The 17,994-nt window shown below is 46.2% G+C and overlaps 1 protein-coding gene and 1 long non-coding RNA gene across 15 annotated transcripts in view; one reads left to right on the top strand and one right to left on the bottom strand.

Moving 5' to 3' along the window:
- STIM1 (stromal interaction molecule 1) overlaps nt 1-11,362 on the bottom strand; it is a 228,216-nt gene extending 216,854 nt beyond the window's left edge. For 9 of the 14 annotated variants that reach the window (XR_010147119.1, XR_008537950.2, XR_008537951.2 and 6 more), the window contains exon 1: nt 10,571-11,354. Coding sequence is in view for 11 of the 14 variants with exons in the window: in XM_024346924.3 (XP_024202692.1) it covers nt 10,571-10,709 (139 nt within the window). In the remaining 3 variants the exon portion in view is untranslated. Of the gene's footprint in view, nt 1-10,570 lie in introns of all 14 variants that reach the window. The other 5 variants (XM_063782662.1, XM_054661934.2, XM_063782665.1 and 2 more) reach the window with 3 other exon arrangements.
- A 22-nt stretch (nt 11,363-11,384) lies between these two features.
- On the top strand, nt 11,385-13,083 carry LOC134807228 (uncharacterized). The gene is made up of 2 exons (XR_010147120.1): nt 11,385-11,620; nt 12,319-13,083. It is a non-coding gene; the product is annotated as an uncharacterized LOC134807228 (long non-coding RNA).
- Nucleotides 13,084-17,994: the final 4,911 nt, after the last annotated feature.

The following is a 17,994-nucleotide window of genomic DNA, read 5'->3' as shown; positions in this document are numbered from 1 at the left end:
TCAACAAATATCTATTGGGCACATACTCTCTGACCAGCACTCTCATAGGTACTGAGGATATGGACTACAGCCAACAAACCAGACATGGCTCTTGCCCTTAAGAGACAAGGAAATATGCAAAAATAATAATAATAATAAATAAAATACAGTTTTAATTTCTTTTTTACTTTTCTTTTCTTTCTTTCTTTACCCTCTCTTATGGTGCTGATAACTCCATTTTTCAAGTGAGGAAACTGTCATTTGAGAGTTTGGATCACACTGTCCTACTGTCACCAAGAACTCAAACCAATGCCCAGTGCTCTTAGGTACTAGCTTGCTGTAAAAGACATATCTTGAGAGGCCGAGGCAGGCGGATCGCAAGGTCAGGAGTTCAAGACCAGCCTGATCAACATAGTGAAACCCCGTCTCTACTAAATATACAAAAATTAGCTGGGCATGGTGGCACGCACCTGTAATCCCAGCTACTCAGGAGGCTGATGCAGGAGAATCACCGGAACCCAGGAGGCGGAAGTTGCAGTGAGCCAAGATTACGCCACTGCACTCCAGCCAGGGGACAGAGCAAGACTCTGTCACAAAAAAAAAAAAAAAGACATAGCAAGCTGCCTCTTGTTGTAAGTGGCATAAGCAGGGTGTGAAGTGCACAGAGAGCACTGCAGATAGTAAGTGCTACCAGAGTTTGTTCACAGGTCAGCAGTATCTCACAGCTAGAATTAGTGTCAGGAAAGACTTCATAGAGGACTGGAAGTAGAAATAAAGAAGGACAGGTAATAAAGACATTCTGAAGGAAGTTAAATGACGTAAGTAAAAACAAAAGTGAAGCAGTATAAATAAAAGTTTGTTCTGCAGATCAGAACAAAGAAAAAAGCTTGGCTTGCCAAGAATGCAGCAAGGGCAACAGAGGGAGATGAAGTGAGTAAAGTGGTCTGGGGCTGGAACTCTGTGTCAGGAAAGCAACCACCACCCATAGAGAAATTTTAGAACCTGCACCTTCTCTATTCCATGCTCCCCAGCAGAAAACAAAAGTTTAAGTGCTGTTGGCTCATTTCCGGATTTTTCTTGCATGACTTCTCACACAAAAGAAATCTGCTCCACTCTGATAAACGTGACAGGACCACAGCCATCCCTCTTCAAGTCTCGCCTGCTCTGGCAAGTTGTATCAACATAGGCAAAGTTGTCAAATTCTCAATGCCCAGAGAACCTCCCCTTGGCACTTTCCAGGTGGCCACGAGTAACCCCACAAAGTTTTTAATACATTTACCCTGCCTGTGGAGGCCCCAAATCCATAATGGAGCCAGCTGAACAGCTCAATGGTGAGACATACAACATAAGGCTCTGACCTGTCTCCTTCAGATGCCTATTCTGTACATCCCAGCAAACAGATTCCTCATTGCTCTGAACAGATATTGTCAAGAGAGTGGTATAGGGTGCATATATTAGGCACCATATGAAACAGATATTGCTGGGCTTCTTTTTCTGTGCCTAATAAAAAAGCTCTCTAGCTGGATAGGTCCAAAGAAGCAGCACTTGACATTTGACTTTGTATATCCCTAATTGTACCCAGACCAATTTCTGTGAACATAATATAATATTGTGAACTGCTTCCTGGTTCTCCTCTGTGTAGGTCCCAGACCTCCTAACAACCCAAACAGGCTCCATTAGGGTAGACAGGCTCCACAACAGAGTGAGAACAACATATGAATGAGAATCAGAGAAAATTATATTCTAGCCCTGGCTTACAAAAACCTTGGGTAAGTTTGTTCTTCTGATATGTAAATAAGAAGTTTGGGAGAGATGGTCTCTAAAACCCCTTCCAGCTTTCACATACTAGGATTTCAGTCCTAGCACCTAACACCAATGGCCTAAAAAGTCAGAATAAAGTTTTTCATCTGTCATTGTGAGTCCCAATTCAATGCCATCTACAAATCTAACTCTCAGAAGCCAAGTTGGAGTAGTAAAGCCTCCAAAGTCAGTGGCTGTACAATGGGCTCCAGAATAAAAGGTATGAAACAAAAAAAGTTAGTAGGCAGGACTACAGCCTAGGATAAAAAGCTAGTTTCTAATTGGAGCCCAGGAGTCCGGGGAGAAGGAAAAAAGGATAGGTCATGTCAAAGCAATGAAGTAATGCATGAACCAAGAGACACAATATAAAAGGGAGTATAAAAAGACTCCACAAGACTCTAGGTCGTAAGCAAAGGAAGTCAAAGAAAAACTAAAAGGCCACAGAACCTAGAAGTGATTGTTCCCCAGAGCATGGCCCTTGGGCAATGTCAGAGGCATCCTTTAAGATGATCCCTAGCGGTCCTTGCCCTCCTAGTGTTCATGCCCTTATGTAATTCCCTCACCTTGAGGATGGGCTGGACTTACTAACAAACACAATATAGAAGAAGTGATGGCCTATCAATTCCAAGATTAGATGATAAAAAGATGGAGGTATCCATCTTAGGCACTCTCTCTTGTGCTCTCTTGGACCACTTGTTCTAGGGGAAACCAATCATCATGTCCAGTATAGCCCAGTGTAGAGGCCCATATGGCAAGGAACCAAGGCCTGCCAACAACCATGTAAATTAGCTTAAAAGCAAACACTCTCCCCCCAAATAGAGTCTTCAGCCCCAGCCAACAGTTTGACTGCCATCTCATGAGAGACTCTGAGCCAGAGGTACCCAGTCAAGCTATATCCAGACTCCTGATGCACAGAATCTATGAGATAATAAATACTTATTATTTTAACCCTCTCTGTTTTGGCATAATTTGTTATACACCAATAAGTAACCAATACAGTGGGGACCAGGCCCATTTGCTCAGCCATTTCAAGACTGCAGGTGAAGCTAGGGAGGTGGTTATACTCAGTAAGAGAGTACAGCTGGAGCTAAGGTCAAATATTAGCACCCAGACTTTATTAACAGTCTCCCCATGGCCTACAGTAAGCCTTGAATAAAAGCCTGGTTTGGCCACACCAGAGTTATGCATGATGGCTGGGTATAGCTGAAGTAAGACAATGAAACTACAGTAGTCATCCTTTATTCTCAGGGGATACATGCTAAGACTCCCAGTGGATAGCACCAAACCTATACCTACTATGTTTTTTCCTACACATACATACCTATGATAAAGTTTAACTTATAAATTAGTAAGATGTTAACAACAATAACTATTAATAAAGTGGAATAATTGTAACAATATGTCAGCAATCACTCTTGCACTTTGGGGCCATTATGAAGTAAAATAAGGATTACTTGAACACAAGCACTGTGACACCAAGACAGTCGATCTGATCCCTAAGATGGCTACTAAGTGACTAAAGCGCAGGTAGCCTATGGTACATGAATATGCTGGACAAAGGGGTTGATTAACATCCTGGGCAGGACGGAGCAGGACAGCATGAGATTTCATCATGCTACTCAAAATGGTGTGCAATTTAAAACTTATGAATTATTTCTGGAATTTTCCACTTAATATTTTCAGATTTGGCTGGGGCACAGTGGCTCATGCCTGTAATCCCAGCACTTTGGAAAGCCAAGCTGGGAAGATCCCTTGAGTCCAACAGTTCAAGATCAGCCTGGGCAACACGGAAAAACCTCGTCTCTTCAAAAAAATAGAAAAAGTAGCCAGGCATGGCAGCACATGCCTGCAGTCCCAGCTACTTGGGAGGCTGAGGTGGGAGGATCACCTGAGCCCAGGAAGGTCGAGGCAACAGTGAGCCATGATCACACCACTGCAATCCAGCCTAGGTGACAGAGTGAGACCCTGTCTCAAATACATACACACACACACACACACACACACATGCATTGTCTCAAATATATACATGTGTGGCCAGGCGTGGTGGCTCACGCCTGTAATCCCAACACTTTGGGAGGCCGAGACAGGTGGATTATCTGAGGTCAGGAGTTCAGGACCAGCCTGGCCAACACAGTGAAACCCTGTTTCTACTAAAAAATACAAAAATTAGCCAGGTGTGGTGGCGGGCACCTGTAATCCCAGCTACTTGGGAGGCTGAGACAGAAGAATTGCTTAAACCCAGGAGGCGGAGTTTGCAATGAGCCGAGATGGTGCCATTGCACTCCAGCCTGGGTGACAAGAGCGAAACTCTACCTCAAAAAAATACGTGTGTGCGTGTGTGTGTGTGTACTTACAGATATACTTATATATGTATAAGTATGTATCTTATACACACATATATACTTTTTTTACCCCCAGACCTCAGTTGACCTCAGGTAACTGAAACCACAGATAAGAGGGGACTACTTGGCTGGGCACGGTGGCTCACGTCTGTAATCCCAGCACTTTGGGAGGCCAAGGCGGACAGATCACGAGGTCAGGAGATCGAGACCATCCTGGCTAACACAGTGAAACCCTGCCTCTACTAAAAACACAAAAAATTAGCCGGGTGTGATGGCCAATATGCAGTACTTAAAGGAACCTGCTCGGTCATTCTGATGCATATGCAACTCTGGAGTACAGAAGAGGTAGCACCTCCTGGGATAACCCTTGGCGAGTGAAGGTGAGGTGGTGGATAAATACTTCCCTCGTCTATCACCTGTAGAATGCAATTCTACAGAGCATTCTACAAGGCTTCTCAGAGGGTCTCTAAGTGACACTGAGCCTCAGATGCTCACAGTGGTGTTAGCTCCATAGTACACCTGTCCATTCCCTGTTTCATTCTTCACAACTCCCACCCCTCATTTCTTGAAGTCACTTCTCCGAAATAAACTCTCTGCAAGTTCCTATCCCAGGTCTTACTTTTTAGGGGGAATTTAGGGTAAGACAAGGTCTTGGGATGATTTCCTGCTTTTAGTCCACAATTTTTTTCAAAGTCATTTGAGGGTATTCAATGTATTATTATTTATACTTCGTTGTATATCTTAATATATCATGATTTTTTTAATCAACAGTAACAACAACAGCAACAACAAAGCTCTGGAGGCCCAGTTTGGTCTCTTTTTTTCTCCCTAAAAGCCTGACAACAACCAGACCTGCTGAGTTTCCCAAAGAATCATTTTCCACAAAGGGAAATGTACCACAGCATGCCCACAAAGCCACTCAGCAATGTATATCAAAGGTTACCCAGCAGGAAACCAGAGGGGCCCCTTGGGGCTGAAACTCAAGTCCTGTAGAGACCTAGGAAACTACTCCCCTCCACAAGATCTCATCACTTCCTTGCCAAAGAGCTGTTCTTAACACGAAGGCCCCATATCCCTAAGGGGCCCATAGACAGAATTCAGGAGGCCTGTGAATTTGGATGGGAATGAAATTACATCTTTGTTTTCAATATTCTCTTACTGAAAGTTAGCATTTCCTTCAATTACATATGGAGCAACCAACCACAATAATATTAGCAATAACTGTGATTTTGTCATCAATAGAAATCAACAGATGTTTTCATATCACATTACATTGCTACAGATATCTCAAAGTATTATTTACACTCATCATTACTTCTAAATTACGGTAAAAAATAGAGGCCAGGCGCGGTGGCTCACGCCTGTAATCCCAGCACTTTGGGAGGCCGAGGCAGGCAGATCACGAAGTCAGGAGATCAAGACCATCCTGGCTAACAAGGTGAAACCCTGTCTCTACTAAAGATACAAAACAATTAGCCAGGCGTGGTGGCGGGTGCCTGTAGTCCCAGCCACTTGGGAGGCTGAGGCAGGAGAATGGCATGAACCTGGGAGGTGGAGCTTGCAGTGAGCTGAGATTGGGCCACTGCACTCCAGCCTGGGCAACAGAGCAAGACTCCATCTCAAAAAAAAAAAAAATAGAACCACTACTAGATCACACATGACTGCAATCTTCCTACCTATGGGCGCTCATGTGAGGTAGCTAGCCAACAATGAAGCAACTCTGCCTAATGATCATCCAGCCACCAAACAGTGAAACCAGATATTTACAATGCCTCCTTTCCTCCAACCTCCCCAAGTCAGACTACTCTCTCCTGTTCTCTTCTGCCTCCACCCAACCCCTCCTTTCCAGGAAGCCCTCTGCAGCCACCTAGTCTAGCCCAGCCCACACAGATCTCTTTTAACCCGTAGCCTACAATGTCTATACTGCCTGATTTTGCACATCATTAAGCCTGTACATTATGTTGTATTTAATATTCCCTAAATATATGTGGCCCTACAAAACGTAGACTTCTTCAGTAGCCCTAAGTTCCTTCCACAGTGAAAAGCAAGCAGTGAGCACCCATTATTTTGACTTATAAAATGAAAAACTGATTTAAGTTAAGGTCCCTGACTCAAATTTCCTAGTCTAGTTCTACTAATAACCCACCATGAAACCTCTAATGCCTCTCTGGATGCCAGTTTCCTCATATGTAAAAATAGGTGGGATGAACTAACTGATGTTTCTATCTCGTAACCTTTGAATTAGGCAGCCGCTTTTCATCTCAAGATCTGAGAAAAATTACAAAGAAACTGTAAGGCCTCCCCCAGCTCTCCCAGGCAGGGTTAGTCACTTACTCCTCTGGGCTTCCCACAGCTTTCTGCATGTATATACAATACCTCTATTGCAGATTTATCACAAAGTTTTGAGAGTGGCTAAAGTAGAGGTAGAGAGAAGAATCAGACTGCCTGGATTCAAACTCTGGCTTCCTTGTTATCTGTGTAAACATGGGCAAGTTATTTAACCTCTCTATGATTTAATTTTCTCATCTATAAAATGGGGACAATATAACACAGGATGGTAATAAGAATTTAATAAAACAAAATGTTTAAATAGTGCCTGACATACAGTAAGCTCTAAAAAAGTTAGTTGCTATTATTATCATTGATGTTATTGTATTAATCTGTCCTACAATTAGGTTCAGGCTTTAACTAGATCCCTGTTCCCCTCTCATTCTCCATGATAGCATCCTGTTTATTTCTTCCATGACATTTTCCACAAGATAATATATTTATTTATGTGTTTATTATCTGTCTCATCAACAAGACTGTAACTTCCATGAGGGAAGGAACATGTCTGTTTTGTTCATCCTTAAATCCCCACAGGAACATATGACCTAGCCCAGAGAAGGCACTCAAATATTAATACTTGTTTAATAAATACCACATAAGCTGGCATTGTTCAATGTTTGCTGAATCAATTAACCTAGCTAAGGGTGATTGTCAAAGCTGAGGCCTGGGAGCAGATTATATCCTGGCTACCCCAGGCTTAGTGTGTCCCTCTCCCCAGGCCCCAGTATTAGCTTCAGCCAAGCCCCACCTACCTGCTCTTGGCCCCAGCCCAGTTCCGGGAGCCACCCTCAGCTAAAATTAGCATAGCTACCAAGATGGCCAGGCCATTTATAGCCTTGGAGGCAGCAGCAACTAGCTGGGGGAGGGAGGCAGGGTTCTGGCCTGCCACTCCATCAGAGGTTGATTGAGAAGCCAGCCTGCACTCTGCACACTGCCTAGATGCCTATCCTCCAAGGCCCTGTCCTAGCTACACTGAACTAAACCACAGTTCCTGATTAGAGGCCCTCAATACCTCCAACACTGGCAGCCATAACTCCAGACTCCACCTGAGGTCCCACATGCACATTCTACAGAAATCATTGTTGTTTTCTAGAGTCTAAGGACGGTTCCAAGCATCCGTATCAGGCCAGCTTCAGAAACGCAAGCCCCAGAGTAGCACAGGCAGGCACAGATCTTTACTGAGAAAGTGACCTAGCATGGCTGGGTGTACAGGTATTAAAGAGCCAAAGGGTGACAGGAATGGCCTCTCCACGGCCCAATGAGAGATCCTCCTTGTAGAGCACCTGCCTTCACTGCAGAATCAGGCTTTCATAGTGTTTATTGTATGCATGCTAAAGCCATAAGCATTTTAACTAAATCAATCTTAGGATCAAATATTTTAACTAACTAAAAAGAGACAGATGGGTATATACATCCAAAAGAGAAAAAATCAAATTCTCTGGGCCCCTGCAAAAGACTCTCCAGAGCAGAAAAAAAGTGCAGCCCTTTTCTTGGCTCTCGGCTACAGAGTCACCAAGGCCTGCCTAATTGTCAGAAGGAAAGCAACATTCTCCAGCCCTGCCTAGCACTCCTTTAACAGGGCAGGACCTGAGAAGATGGAAGAAATCCAAGACTTAAGCATCAGAAGACCTGCCTATAAGAAAGACCAAGCACAGGCCCAGGTTTCTTCACCCATAAAAATGGGGACAATACCACTTGCCCTGCATTGTAACAGGGCTATTGTGAGACTCTGTTGGAAAAACAGCTATGTAATTGTAAAATACAAACTGCAGAGAACACACAAATTGACTGGGTATGTTGAATCTGATTTTTAAAAGTAGTAGTTTTAAGAGCAAGTAAAGCTCCTCCTGTGTTCTGGGGATACGGAGAGGCCGGAAAGGATGCAAGAGTTCCTAGTTGCATAGAAAGTTTCTCTCCAAACTCTTTTGCAGATCCCAGTCTATATGAACCACCTCTTTGGAAAAACAAGTCCCTGACTGAGTCAAAGACAAAACCCCAGGTAGACCCAAGGGGAAAACCTACCACAACAATAGTGCTAGAACCTCCAGGTTTCCACAAACCTTAGGCATTCACAGCACCTAGGGTCTCTCTGAGACTTTCCTCCCTGGAATTCACTATTATTGTGACAACAGAAACCAGTTTCTAAACTGAGCATGAGTAGGCCTAAGTGGTATAATCAGCATAGCCAGGCCTCTGAAATATATGTTGTGTGAAGAATTGTCTCCAAAAGCTCAAGTCACGGGGTGGTCCTGAGGAAGGCTAGAATGCCTTTTACTTCAGGCGAAAAAAAAAAAAAAAAAAAAAAAAACCTTCCTAATAGCCAGCCAATGTCTACATTCAAAATTTCATCCCTTTAGCTTATGTCTAAAATATAGAACACCCACTCTCCAAAAAATATTCATTTTATGTCAGGCACTCATATTTTGGAGTGAAAAAAGACATATTATCAGTTATAAATAGGAATGTCACAGGGACAGGAAGAGATGATAATTAGGTCTACTTCACAGTTCAATCTACATTTGCCCACTAGTCTTTCCCTTCATAGCCCAATGAGAACCAAGCTTTCAGCCAGGTCTCAAAGGTCAAGGAGACTCTCTATGGAGAGACAGGATTAATAGGCAAAAAGAATCTATCTAGAAAGCAACAGCCAGGTATCCTACTTACACATGGGCAACCCTGGCCTCATTTGGAAACCAGACCTCTTGGAACATCTGGAACTTAAAAGGGTATTGCCCAATAAAGGGTCTACCACCAAAGCCAGCTTCTGGATCCATCCATGAAACTCCCCAGCCACCATGACCTATATTTCCTTTTCTGACTTGTATCAGCAGGTGCCCACTGAGCCATTCCCTCATTTGAACTTGCTTATGCTCAGAAACAACTCATCTATAAACTCTCCCCACGCTGCAGGTCACAGCTTTGGGCAGATCACAGCCAAGGGTGAGAGAAATGGGAAAAGAGAACTGATCTTCTAAGCCTTATGTAAAATGACTGGATTTTAATAGAGTTCCTTGATGGGTACAGTGGCTCACACCTGTAATCCCAGCACTTTGGGAGGGATCCCTGCACAACACAGAGAGACAGTGTCTGTACAAAAAATTAAAAATAGAAAGAAAAAAAAAGTTAGCCAGGCCCAGTGGCTCTTGTGTTTAGTCCCAGCTACCGGGAGGCTGAGGCAGGAGGATCACTTGAACCCAGGAGTTTGAGGCTGTACTGAGCTGTGATCACACTACTGCATTCCAGCTTGGACGACAGATCAAGACCCTGTCTCAAAAAAACAAAACAAAACATAAAAGTGTTCCTTTCTACTGCAAAAGTATACCAGGGCTCCTGCTGCCTGATAAGCCTTCACAACTGCATAGGAAAAACCATGACAGATCAAAAGTAGCATGGTTTCCCTAGCAAGCAGACTCAGGGGAAAAAAAAAAAAAAAACCTGGAGCATGGAATTCCCACCCTCATCAGTCAGAAGAAACAGAATAAGTCAACAAGTGGTCCCAGGAATTATATCATGTCTATCTCAAGAAAAGGCCATTTAACACCCTAGTGGTAAACAGGATTCCATCTAAGAAACTGCCTGGATATTTCAAATGCGCACAGCAAAGAGACAAGACTACCTAAGGGAAGGGTGGGACTAGGGTTCCCACGGTTGTTGGAATAGGCACACCTGAACACCAGGCTTTCAGGCAACAGAGTTGGCCCAGCCTTAACTTTCCCTTTCCAACATAAGTGGCCCCAACCTCCCCCATGCTGCTCAGTACTAAAACCGAATAGGAGCAATGAACTTATCATCTCACCAGGCCATTCTTCCAGACAAGTAGGCCTAAGATGGGGTCTTTCCTTGCTGATCTAAAAGGTCAAGTTGCCCCAAAGGCTTCTTCTTACTGCCAACAAAAAAAATCTCGAGTGCGGGGGATGAGGAAAGTTGTTCAGGAAAGATACAGGCATTTGCCATGACTACTGACCAGAAAGAACTTCTTGAACTACTTGGAACAGGCAGTGCCATGTGTGAATCCTCCATGAACCTCACATGTACAAACCTAGATTTCAACTTGCCCACTTCGGGCCACTCAGTCCTGAGCCAAAGCCTCCAGCCCAGTCCAGCCCGCAGCAAGGCCTTACCTGCTGCAGTGGACTCCTCAGAGTTGGCCCCCGAGCTGGTTCCTGTCGCCTTCTCACTGTGACTATGGCTGAGGCTCTGGCCCTGGTGCAGGAGGAGTCCCCAGAGGAGCCACAGGGCAAGACGGACGCATACATCCATGACTCTAGGTCTCAGTCAACATGCGTCTGATGTGGACACCTCGGGATCCCAGAGGCAAAGTCAGGAGCCCGGGAGTGCAGCCGACGGTCTCCAGGCAAGATGCCCTCGCGGCTCCGCAGCTGTCCAGCCACCCGCGGGCCTGCCCCCTCCAACAGCCAAAGGTCAAGTGCTCCAAGTTTGGGTGCGGGAGGAGGGCTGGCTCCTCAGGTCCAACGGTGGGTCCGCCGGGGCTGCGGCGGCCTGAGCTCGTGCCGCTTCCGGAGACTTCGGGCAGGGTGGCTGCGGGGCTGCTGTCAGCTCCGCAGATTACTACACCCCTGCGGAAGGGGGCGGCCGGAGTCTCCGCGGGCACAGGAGTGGAGGAGGAAGAGAAGAGAAGAGAGGCGAGAAGGGGGCACCTGACCTCGCCCTGCCGAAGAGCGGCGAGCAGCAGAAGCTGGGGAGGGCGTGCGACCCGCAGGGTCCTGAGGGCGCGGGCGTCTCCGGGATCCTGGGCCTCCTAGGCCGAGGTCAGCGCCCCCGCCCAGTCCCGTGCCCAGGCGGCTGGCGGTGCCCAGGTCCAGCAGGCGGACGCACACCGGCCAGGCCCAGGACAGCGGCTTCCAGGCGGGCGGGCGGCGCGGGGCGGGCCCGGGGCGGGCGGGGGCGTGCTCTCCCGCGGGCCCGCCCCGCGCCGCCCGGCCCCCAGCGAAGCGCGGGCCAGCCCCAGCGCCCAGCTGGATCCCGGAATAACCGGTGAAGACGGCTCCCCGGAATCCCCGCCCCTAGCGGGCTCTCCCGGACCCCCGGCCCGCGCTAGTCTTTGCCAGGATCCCGCGCAAAGGATCAAGTCCCAGCTTCCCTTTCCCCACCGAGAGTCTCCAGCGCCAACCGCGGGCCGTCGGGCGGGTCCCTGACCCGCAGTTACTCAGGTAACTCAGGCCTGCGGCGGCGGCGACAGCAGCTGCCCTGCCCCGATCTCCGGGCCTTGGTGCTGCTCCACTCGCCTCAGTTCTAGAGCTGTCTAAACAGAGGCCCAGGACACAACGTTAGCCTCCCAGGAGCTGCCTGAGGCGACAACAGCCGGACCCGGCTCGGCCCGGGGGCGAGCTCCCAGCCCCCAACTCCCGGCCAGTTCCCAGGCTCCGCCCTCGCGCCTCGCCTGACAACCAATCGGCTTCCGCCTCTCTGCGGCTTGGGAACCCGCGCGCTTCGTCGCCCATGCGCAGCGGCCCCTGGTGGGAAAATCAGCAAACTGCAGACAGGACTTGGCGCTCCTGGGAGGGCCTGCTCTTTTGCAGAGGGCTGGGGAGTGAAGCTAAGACCCGCCCCGGGGGAGGCCCACTAGGGCCACTGGGGCCTGCGAGTGTTTTCTGAGGAAATGATGATGCCAGAAAGCAAAATGAAATGTCCAAACCACTCAAGCTAAAATTCCCCTACACATTCCTTGAGTCTGGGCTAAAGGGTGCCATCTGCTTTCCTGACCCCGCCTCCCTTCCCCTCCAAGCTAAGTGGGATGCCCTCCCTTAGCTCTCACAGCCCGTTTTCCTACCTGCCCTCAAGCTCTCAGCCCTTTAAGGTTTTTCGGTGGGGCCTGTAAATGCTTCCTCCCTGCATCTCATTCTCCCAGCTACCTCTCTGGTGGAGGAGGTGTCAGCGACTTGAGAATGAGTGCGCCAAAGAAGACAGAGCCACGCCTGAGCCTCCTTCAACAAAGCCTGCACTTCCTGTTCTCTTCTCAAGCGTGCTGTCAGCAGATCTTGACTGAAACCTCTGTGCCCTGCCCTGTCCTTGGCACCAGACGCAGAGGAAAGGATCAGGCCCAGTCCCTCCTCTGACTGACAGTGCTAAACCAGCTACCTGTTCTGAGCAAGCCCTTTGAAGACTGGGAACACGAATTTGCCCAACAGCTGCCTGGCTTAAGGGTTAGGCCGTTGATATAAAAATACATGGCTAACGTAACCTACTACCACTCTCCCGGCTCTGTTAAGCTCCTGTCACACTAGCCTTCGTTAAGTTCCTAAACACGTCAAACTCAGCCACCTCACAGCCTTTGTATCTGCTGTTGCTTCTGCATGAAACACTCTCCCCTGCTCCCAGTTCCTCATGCAGCTGGTCTCTTATTCTTCCAGATACAGCTCAATGTGTCTCCTTAGAAACTTTGACTCTGCCCACCCCTTCAAAATCAGTCTGTGGCCAAAATTGGACCATTACATCTGTCTGCCCCTCCCCCAACAGATAGTGATTGCCACTTTTCAGGTCAGAGACTGTGCCTCATTCATCTCTGTGACACTAGGACCCAGCCATAGACCCTGCACATAGTAAGTGCTCTGTAAAAGCTGGATTACATGAGTTAATTCACTTGAACACTCAGATACTAAAAACTAATACTCAATACCGGAATATTGGAAAATTGACCAGAACAGTTGAAACCCTACCTAGGTTCTCCTAGACCTATTCTCTGAGCCAGGGGTCTTAAATTCAAATGGCAAAATGGGCAGGTAGGTAATTCAATTAAGAAAAGTAGGTAGGAGTAATAGGGAGTGGTGGGGACTGTGGAGAGCAGGCAGAAAGATGGGCCTAGTATTGCTGGAGTGTCATTAAGAGAAGATGGGGCTGGGCGCAGTGACTCATATCTCTAATCCCAGCACTCTGGGAGGCCAAAGTGGGAGGATTACTTGAGCCCATGAGTTCAAGACCAGCCTGGGAAACACAGTGGGACCCCCATCTCTACAAAAAAAATTTTTTTAATTAGCCATGAGTGGTATCTGGCTTCTGTGGTCCCAGCTACTCAGCAGGCTGAGAGGGGATGATCGCTTAAATCCAGGAGCTCAAGGCTGCAGTGAGCCATGATCACACCACTGCACTCCAGCCTGGGCAACAGAGCAAGACCCTGTCTCAATTTAAAAAAGAGAGAGAGAGAGAGAGAGAGAGAAGATGGAAATCTGGACTTTCATATGACATATCCTTTTTAAAAAAATATTAGCAATTCGTTTAAAAGGATAAAACCTTATATAGGCCACAGAAAACATGTCTGCAGCCCAGATTAATCACTCAGACTGACAGTTGATCATTTCTACCTAAGCCAGCTCTCCTGCCTGTGCACTCATTTGCCTAAGAGAACATGAAAGAAATGAGCAAAGTAAAGCATGTTTAACACAATTTCCTTCAAACTCGACTACAGCATTTCTTTTCACCACCATATGATTTCTTCGGGGTTATGGGTGCTTATCTATTTGGTACAACAAACAGGTCTTGGAGGCAGGAAGCCAGGGTCTGTTACCAATTTACACCAAGACCTTAAACCTCTTGGAAGCTGTCGAATTTCCTGTGACACTAAAATGGTGTCTAAGAACTAAAAATAGTTACTACGATGCACCAATTTCAATTCTGGGTGTACACCCAGAAAATGTAAACAGGGTCTTGAAAATTGTACACCCATGTTCATAACAGCATTATTCACAACAGCCACAAGGTGAAAGCAACCCAAGTGTTCATGGATGGATGAACGGATAAACAAAATATGGTACATACGTACAATTAAATAGTACACAGCCTTAAGCAAGAAGGAAATCCTGACCATGCTACAACATGGATGAACCTTGAAGACAGCCAGCTAAGTGAAATAAGCCAGTCACAAAAGGATAAATACTGTGATTTCATTTATATGAATGTACCTAAAACAGTCAAATTCATAGAGACAGAAAGTAGAGTAGTGGTTGCCAGAGACTGGGGAGAGGGGAAAGCTGGGAATAGTTTCAATTTTACAAGATGAAAAAAGTGTTGGAGATTGGCTGCACAACAATGCGAATGTACCTAACATGACTAAACTGTACACTTAAAAATGATTAACATGAGGCCAGGCGCGGTGGCTCACGCCTGTAATCCCAGCACTTTAAGAGGCCAAGGCAGGCAGATCACGAGGTCAGGAGATCGAGACCATCCTGGCTAACACGGTGAAATCCCGTCTCTACTAAAAATACAAAAAATTAGCCGGGCATGGTGGCGGGCACCTGTAGTCCCAGCTACTCAGGAGGCTGAGGCAGGAGAATGGCGTGAACTTGGAAGGTGGAGCTTGCAGTGAGCCGAGATCGCGCCACTGCACTCCAGCCTGGGCAACAGAGCAAGACTCTGTCTCAAAAAAAAAAAAAAATTAAGCTGGCAAAATGTATGTTATGTATTTTTTAACCACAATTAAAAATAAAAATAAATGACCAGGCGCCGTGGCTTACACCTGTAATCCCAACACTTTGGGAGGCCAAGGCCGGCAGATCACTTGAGGTCAGTGATTTGAAAACAGCCTGGCCAACATGCTGAAACCCCATATGTACTAAGAATACAAAAATTAGCTGGGCGTGGTGGCGCGTGCCTGTAACCCCAGTTACTCAGGAGGCTGAGGCAGGAGAATCACTTGAATCTGGGAGGCAGAGGTTGCAGTGAGCCAAGATCACGCCACCGGACTCCAGCGTGGGTGACAAAGCGAGACTCCATCTCAAAAATAAAATAAAATAACAAATAAATGGTACCTGGGAGCCAAAGCCACAGCCTGGGCAACAGGAAGAAACTTCTGGTGTCTTCTCTGCCTCCAAGATCACGATGTGACACTAGAAAAGTCAGTTCCCCTCTGAATTTCAGTCTCCCCAACTATAAACTGGTCAGCTACCAGATTATTGACCCAGTGCAGCTTTAATATTCTACAAAATAAAAAAATTCTGAAACCTGATCAGAATCTGTGACCCTCATCTCTATAAGCCCCTATGCTTCGTCCTTCTAAAAGTGTGACCCTTGCAAGAACCCAGGTATGTACTAGGGCTCACACCTAAAATCCTAGCACTTTGGGAGGCTGAGATGGGAGGATCACTAGAGCCCAGGAGTTTGAGACCAGCCTAGGCAACATAGTGAGACTCTGTCTCTACAAAAAAATACAAACATTAACTTGGCATGGTGGTGTGTCCCCGTAGTCCCAGCTACTCAGGGGGCTGAGCCAGGAGGATGGCTTGAGCCCAGGAGGTCGAGGCTGCAGTGAGCTGTGATTGCCACTGCACTCCAGCACAGGTGATAGAGCAAAAATCTGTTTTAAAAAAAAAAAAAAAGAAAGGACCCCCTCAACATATTGTAAGCTTCAGGAGGAAACAGAGAGCTTTCTCCCCATCTCTCTTTTTATACCTATGCAGTATATCTCCCTTGCATTAATCTTAGGGCCTTGCTTAGATGTTCTGAAGATGTTGGCTAAATCAAATTGGATTAACTAATTCTTATGCCTCTATTCCACTGTTTGCAAGAGTTTTCACATGTATTATCTCATCTCTTCCTCACAGAAGCTCTGCTAGATAAAACAGGGGCTACACGGTGGTCCCCATGTTGACCTGAGGTCAACTTCTGTCCAAAAATAGGTGACTATGGGGTTCGGGTGCAGTGGCTCACACCTGTAATCCCAGCACTTTGGGATGCCGAGGAGGGCAGATCACCTGAGGTCAGGAGTTCAAGACCAGCCTGGCCAACATGGTGAAACCTGGTCTCTACTAAAAATATAAAAATCAGCAGGGTGTGGTGGCACGTGCCTGTAATCCCAGCTACTCGGGAGGCTAAGGCAGGAGAATCGCTTGAACCCAGAAGGCAGAGGTTGCAGAGAGCCAAGATTGCACCACTGCATTCCAGCCCGGGTGACAGAGCGAGACTCCATCTCAAAAAAAAAACAAAAAACAAAAAAAACGGGGGGGGGGTGAGTATGGTACAATAAGATATTTTGACAGAGAGAGGAGAGAGAGAGAACACAATTGATCTATTTTATTATTAGTTATTTTTGTTCATCTCTTACTGTGTGCAATTTATAAATTAAGCTTTATCATAGGTATGTGTATAGGAAAACAATATATAGAGAGTTTGATACTATATGCAGTTCACGCATCCACTGGGGTCTTGGAATACATTCTCCATGGATAAGAGGGGAATACTTTACTCATTTTAAAGATGAAGAAACTGAGGCTCAGGAGATAAAGTGGTAGGTGAGAGCCAAGCTTGCTTTCTTCTTTGGGATTCCCTCCCCATCCTTCAAGTCTCAGCTCAACTGAAATAAAAGCATCCATGCCCTGACCAATGATGTTACCTTACCATAAATCAAGGGTTATGATTTTTAGAAAAACTCAAAAGCTCCACCCCACTTTAGCACCTTGCCTGACTTGCCCTGTCTCTTCAGTCTTCTTCTATACCTTAGAGTACTTACGTAATTTGATTATGATTTTTTTTTTTAGAGACAGGGTCTTTCTCTGTTACTCAGGCTGGAGTGCAGTAGTATGATCATGGCTTACTACAGCCTTAACCTCCTGGACTTAAGTGAGTTTTATTTTTTGAATAGGAATATTCTTTTTATTTATTTATTTATTTACTTTTAGAGGCAGGTTCTCACTCTGTTGCCCAGGCTAAAGTGCAGTGGTGCAATTATAGTTCACTGCAGCATTGAATTCCTGGACTCGAGAGATCCTCCCACCTCAGTCTCCCAAGTAGCTGCGTCTGCAGGCACATGCCACCATGCGCAGCTGAATTATGATTATTTAATAAATATATATCTTCTACATTAGCCTCTGAGCTCATCAAGGGCTGCATTTTATTCATCTTTATATTTTCACAGTCTAGGTTGCCCATTACATAGCTGGTACTCAATAAACGTTTCGCTAAGTGAATAAATGAATGATGTGTGTTCTGTACAGCAGCATAACTGTCCTTTCTCCACACCACAGGGTTTCTGGTTACCAATAGCTTTCATTCAGAAAATGAGGGAGACTTTGCTAGAAATAATAATTGAGAGTCCAAAATCTGCTCAGAAAAATTTAGGAATCCCCTAGTTTGGGTTGCATTATTAGTAGCGCTCCCTGGTGTCCAAAAACGGAAAGTATAGCTATCGCTGAGAAATTGCCCAAGGTCTGGGTGGGTAGAGAGTGAGGAGAGACCTTAGCTTCTAGCAACAGCTTTTCCTAGGCTAGTTTCACACAGAGAATCATCTCCTCATTCAGAGTCAGTTCTAGAATCTTGCTTGCAATGTTCATTCATTCATTTAACACCTACTGAGCACCTATTTGTAACAACTTAGTTCCTACTCTCAAAGAGGTCCATTTTTACGGGAAAAAAAAATGGGGTGAGTGTGTGTGTGTGTGTGTGTGTGTGTGTGTGTAGAGATAATTAGTACATGTCAATATGTCTCGAGAGGGATTGGTACAGGAATAGGTGAGGGAGCACAGAGGAAGGACAAGTAACAGTCTAAAGCAGTCAGGGAGGCTGTGCAGACTCACAGATTGGGGTGTGTGGGTGA

The sequence above is a fragment of the Pan troglodytes genome, chromosome 9 (genome assembly GCF_028858775.2).
Source record: "Pan troglodytes isolate AG18354 chromosome 9, NHGRI_mPanTro3-v2.0_pri, whole genome shotgun sequence".
NCBI classification, from domain to species: Eukaryota; Metazoa; Chordata; class Mammalia; order Primates; family Hominidae; genus Pan; species Pan troglodytes.
Note: the sequence above shows the minus strand (reverse complement) of the source record. Positions and strands in the feature narration are given on the sequence as shown.